Below are 5,991 nucleotides of genomic sequence, written 5' to 3'. Positions count from 1 at the left end.
AAGAAGGCGTTTGGTATGCTTTCCTTTATTGGTCAGAGTATTGAGTACAGGAGATGGGAGGTCATGTACAGGACATTGGTTAGGCCACTGTTGGAATATTGCGTGCAATTCTGGTCTCCTTCCTATCGGAAAGATGTTGTGCAACTTGAAAGGTTCAGAAAAGATTTACAAGGATGTTGCCAGGGTTGGAGGATTTGAGCTACAGGGAGAGGCTGAACAGGCTGGGGTTGTTTTCCCTGGAGCTTTGGAGGCTGAGGGGTGACCTTATAGAGGTTTATAAAATCATGAGGGGAATGGACAAGGTAAACAGACAAGAACATTTCCCCAGAATAGGGGAGTCCATAACGAGAGGATATAGGTTTAGGGTGAACATAGAACACTACAGCTCAGTACAGGCCCTTCAGCCCTCGAAGTTGCTCCGACCTGTGAAACCAATCTGAACCATATCTAACCTACACTAGTCCATTCCCATCCATATGTTTATCCAATGACCATTTAAATGCTCTTAAAGTTGGAGAGGCTACAACTGTTGCAGGCAGTGTGTTCTACGCCCTATTACTCTGAGTAAAGAAACTACCTCTGACATCTGTCCTATATCTATCACCCCTGAATTTAAAGCTATGTCCCCTTGTGCTAGCCATCACCATCTGATGATAAAAGCTCTCACTGTCCACCCTATCTAACCCTCTGTTTATCCTATATCGCTCAATTAAGTCACTTCTCAGCCTTCTTCTCTCTTACGAAAACAGCAAGTCCCTCACAGCCTTTCCTCGTAAGACCTTCCCTCCATACCAGGCAACATCCTGGTCAATCTCCTCTGAACGCTTTCCAAAGCTTCCACATCCTTCCTATAATGTGGTGACCAGAACTGTACGCAACACCCCAAGTGCGGCTACACCAGAGTTTTGTACAGCTGCAACATGACCTCATGGCTCCGAAACACAATCCCTCTACCAATAAAAGCTAACCCACCGTATGCCTTCTTAACAACCTTAGCAACCTGGGTGGCAACTTACAGGGATCTATGTACATGGACACCGAAAACCCTCTGCTCAGCTACACTACCAAGAATCTTACCATTAGCCCAGTACTCTGCATTCCTGTTACTCCTTCCAAAGTGAACCACCTCACACTTTTCCACATTAAACTCCATTTGCCACCTCTCAGCCCAGCTCTGCACCTTATCTATGTCCCTCTGTAACATGCAACATCCTTCGGCACTGTCCACAACTCCACTGACCTTCGGGTCATCTGCAAATTTACTAACCCATCCTTCTACACCCTCATCCAGGTCATTTATAAAAATGACCAACACCAGTGGCCCCAAAACAGGCCCTTGCAGTACCCCACTAGTTACTGAACTTCAGGACGAATATTCCTCATCAACCACCACCCTCTGTCTTCTTCCAGCTAGCTAATTTCTGATCCAAACCGCTCAATCACCCACAATCCCATGTCTCCGTATTTTGTGCAATAGCCTATCGTGGGGAACCTTATCAAACGCCTTACGGAAATCCATATACACCACATCAACTGGTTTACTCTCATCCACCTGTTTGGTCACCATCTCAAAGAACTCAACAAGGTTTGTGAGGCACGAGCTATCCTTTACAATACCATGCTGATTATCCCTAATCAACTTATTCCTTTCGAGATGATTATAAATCTCCTATAACCTTTACCAACACTTTACCCACAACCAAAGTAAGGCTGACTGGTCAATAATTACCAGGATTGTCCCTACTCCCCTTCTTGAACAAGAGAACCACATTTGCTATCCTCCAGTCTTCTGGCACTGTTCCTGTAGACAATGACAACATAAAGATCAAAGCCAAAGGCCCAGCAATCCCCTCCCTTGTTTCCAGAGAATCCTCGGATAAATCCTATCCGGCCCAGGGGACTTATCTATTTTCCCACTTTCCAGAATTGCTAACACCTCCTCCTCGTGAACCTCAGTCCCATCTGGTCTAGCAGCCTGTATCTCTGTACTCTCCTCGACAACATTGTTGTGTGAATACTAATAAAAAATATTCATTTAGTGCTTCCACTATCTCCTCTGAATCCACGCACAACTTCCCACTGCTATCCTTAATTGCCCCTAATCTTACTCGAGTCATTCTTTTATCCCTTATATACCTACAGAAAGCTTTAGAGATTTTCCTGATCCTGAATGTCAACACCTTCTCATGTCCCCTCCTGGCTCTTCTTAGCTCTCTCTTTAGGTCTTTCCTCTCAAGTGCCCTAACTGGGCCTTCACATCTCATCCTGACAGAAGCCTTCTTCTTCCTTTTGACAAGAGACCCAACTTCTTTAGTAAACTACGGCTCCCTCGCTCGACCATTTCCTCCTTGTCTGACAGGTACATACTTGTCAAGGACCCACAATAACTGTTCCTTGAATAAGCTCCACATTTCTATTGTGCCCATCCCTGCAGTTTCCTTCCCCATCCTATGCATCCTAAATCTTGTCTAATCACATCATAATTGCCTTTCCCCCCCCACAGTAGCTCTTACTCTCTGGTGTATAGCTATTCCTTCCCATTGCTAAAGTAAACATTGCTGAATTGTGGTTACTACCATCAAAGTGCTCATCTACCTCCCAAATCTGGCTGGGTTCATTACCCTGTCGCAAATCTAATGTGGTCTCGCCCCTTGTTGGTTTGTCTACATACTGTGTCAGGAAACCATCCTACACACATTTGACAAAAACTGACCCATTTAAAGTACTCAAACTATAGTATTTCCAGTCAATACTTGAGAAGTTGAAGTCCCCCATAATAACTACTCAGTTACTCTTGCTCCTATCAAGAATCATCTTTGCTATCCTTTCCTCTACATCTATTAGGCCTATAGAAAACTCCCAACAGGGTGACCTCTCCTTTCCTGTTTCTAACCTCAGCCCATACTACCTCAGTTGACGAGTCCTCAAATGGTAAAACTGCTCCTCGGATGCTGCCTGAACTGCTGTGCTCTTCCAGCACCACTAATCCAGAGTCCTCAAATGTCCTTTCTGCCACCGTAATAGTGTCCTTGGTATGGAATGAGCTGCTAGATGCTAGTACAATTCAGCATTTAAAAAGGCATCTGGATGGGAATATGAATAAGGAGGGTTTGGAGCGATATGGGCCAAATGGTGGCAAATGAGTCTAGATTAGGTTGGGATATCTAGGTGGTGTGGATGAGCTGGGAAAAAGGGTCTGTTTCCGTGCTATACATCTCTATGACTCTATGACAGCCACAAACATCCGCTCCCTCCCTTACCCACCGACGCTCAGTAGCAGCAGTATGTACCAGCTACAAGATGCACTGCAGAAACTCACCAAAGATCCTCAGGCAGCACCTTCCAAACCCACGGCCACTTCCATCCAGAAGGACAAGGGGCAGCAGGTACATGGGAACATCACCCCCTGCAAGTTCCCCTCCCAGCCCCTCACCATCCCGACTTGGGAATATATCCCCGTTCCCTCAGTGTGGCTGGGTCAGAATCCTGGGATTCCCTCCCTCAGGGACATTGTGGGTCTACGCTCCAGCACATGCAAACATTGACCCAGCCAAAGTTTACTGAATATTTAAAAAGCCCCAGATGAGAGCAACAACAGCCCGTCACAGTGACATTAGCCCAGGCAAGTGCGAGATCCATGGACAGCACTCTGCCCCCACACTGGTGCCTGGACCTTCCTTTCTCACGTAATACCTTTTTGAAGATCATCACATATCGACTCTCATCGTCATCCCCAAATGAGAAGGAGGTCAGGCCAGCCACTTCGACCACATCGTGTCTAGACACAGGAAGAGCCGGTCAGTAACAGGAAGGTGGGGAACACGATCCGAGCATCAAGCAATACTCAATTCCAGGAACAACAATAAACCAACAACAACCTGCATTGATACAGCAACTGAACTGTTACAAAATATCCCGTGGGGGAGAGGGGTGTGGAGGGAGACGGGGCCGGGGGAGTGGGGAAGGAACTGCACAGGGTGGGGACGGGTCAAGGGGGAGAATGAAATGAGAGAGATATAGGGGATTAGTGAGGGAGTACCAGAGCACAGAGCACAGCAGCTGAAAGCACAGTCATTAACAGTGGAGGAAGAGAATCAGAGACTATCTGCTCTGCGTCAGGAAATGCAGTGATCGCCACAGGGCACAAAGTGAGATTGGACTTTTCCAGCCCAGCCCAGCTCAGCTCAGGGATTACACACAGACGGCACACACTTACAGAATACCCCTCTCCAGCCCAGCTCAGGAATTATATACACAGACGGCACACACTTTCAGAATACCCCTCTCCAGCCCAGCTCAGGGATTACACACAGACGGTGTACATTTACAGAATACTCCTCTCCAGCCCAGCTCAGGGATTACACACAGATTGCACACACTTACAGAATACCCCTCTCCAGCCCAGCTCAGGGATTACACACACAGACTGCACACACTTACAGAATACCCCTCTTCAGCCCAGCTCAGCGATTACACATAGACTGTGTACACTTACAGAATACTCCTCTCCAGCCCAGCTCAGGGATTACACACAGACTGTGTACACTTACAGAATACCCCTCTCCAACCCAGCTCAGGGATTACACACAGACTGCACACACTTACAGAATACCCCACTCCAGCCCAGCTCAGGGATTACACACCCAGACTGTGTACACTTACAGAATACCCCACTCCAGCCCAGCTCAGGGATTACACACCCAGACTGCACACACTTACAGAATACTCCTCTCCAGCTTGTTCATTGGATCAAACTTCTTATTTTTCTGTGTGCTGCTCTGGATGAAATCGGAAATCAGTTTCTCCATCTGGAAATATCAACAACAAGACAAAATCTTCCATCAAAGACTAGTGCAAGCGTTACTCTGTCCTACCCAATACCATAGCTGCCCTGGGAGTGTTTGGTGGGGGACAGTGTAGAGGGAGCTTTACTCTGTATCTAACCTTGTGCTGTCCCTGTCCTGGGAGGGTTTGATGGGGAGACAGTGTAGAGGGAGCTTTACCCTGTATCTAACCCCGTGCTGTCCCTGACCTGGGAGGGTTTGATGGGGAGATTGTCGAGGGACATTTAATCTCGATCGAACCTCATACTGTCACTGTCCTGGATTAAACAGGGACAGTGTCAAGGTGGTTCACTTTCAGTTTAAAAGGGTAGATGGAGCTTTATTCTATTCAACCTCACCCTGTCCCTCTCCAAGGAGCCTTTGATGGAGACACTGTTGCGGGAACTTTACTCTGTACCTAATGTGATGCTGTAGCTGTACTGAGTGTTCAACAGGGACAATGTGTAATGTGGGAGCGTGTAAAGGACGTCCTACAGTCCTCTAACTATCTTACCCGCTTCCTGAATTCTGCTTTGTGTCTCTTGTCTTCCTCTTGCATCTTTTTCAGTCTGGCCGCTTGCTCTGAGAAAGAAGCAAAGTCACAGTTAACCGCAAACTGGGGCTTGTCTGTCAAAGTGAAATATGGAGGAGTGCGATGGGAGCGAAAATGGGGCTGGGACATTAATTGCACGGTCTGGGATGGCACTGTGCCTGATGTCACCATAGCCTCCTGTATAGCAAAGGCTCTGAATCCTTCCAGACAGCCTCCCACAATATTCCAACAAAGACTTGGCATTGCTTTTACTGTTTCATAGGATGTGCTGGCTTACTGGCAGTGGCAGGTTTTAATCCCCATCCCGAAATGCCCCTGAAATAGATCTCTCTTAAGCCGTGCCAGAGGAGAGTCAAGAGTAAGTCCCACAGCTGTGTGTCTGGAGTCATAAGTACTCCAGACCTGATAAGCACAGCATATTTCCTTCCCTAAAGGACACTAGCTAACCAAGTGGGTTTTACAACAATTTGCAACAGTGTCTTGGTCGTCATTTCAAAGATTACACTTATATTCCCGCCCTTTTCTTAAAAGTCTCATGATGGGATTGGAATCCCAGCCCTCCCTGCTACCACAATCGCCAACTCCCCCCACCCCCACCACCAATCGCCGAATCCC

General features: G+C 47.2%; 1 protein-coding gene across 1 annotated transcript in view; it reads right to left on the bottom strand.

Moving 5' to 3' along the window:
- Positions 1–3,467: 3,467 nt before the first annotated feature.
- Positions 3,468–5,991, bottom strand: part of spag7 (sperm associated antigen 7) — an 8,588-nt gene continuing 6,064 nt past the window's right edge. The window contains exons 2-4 of the mRNA XM_043682150.1: positions 5,338–5,405; positions 4,720–4,808; positions 3,468–3,778 (exon numbers count right to left, since the gene is read on the bottom strand). Of these exons, the coding sequence (XP_043538085.1) occupies positions 3,502–3,778; positions 4,720–4,808; positions 5,338–5,405 (434 nt within the window). The 3' untranslated portion in view covers positions 3,468–3,501. The remainder of the gene's footprint in view (positions 3,779–4,719; positions 4,809–5,337; positions 5,406–5,991) is intronic.

This window comes from Chiloscyllium plagiosum, chromosome 43 (genome assembly GCF_004010195.1).
Source record: "Chiloscyllium plagiosum isolate BGI_BamShark_2017 chromosome 43, ASM401019v2, whole genome shotgun sequence".
NCBI lineage: Eukaryota > Metazoa > Chordata > Chondrichthyes > Orectolobiformes > Hemiscylliidae > Chiloscyllium > Chiloscyllium plagiosum.
This window is presented reverse-complemented; position numbering and strand designations above follow the sequence as displayed.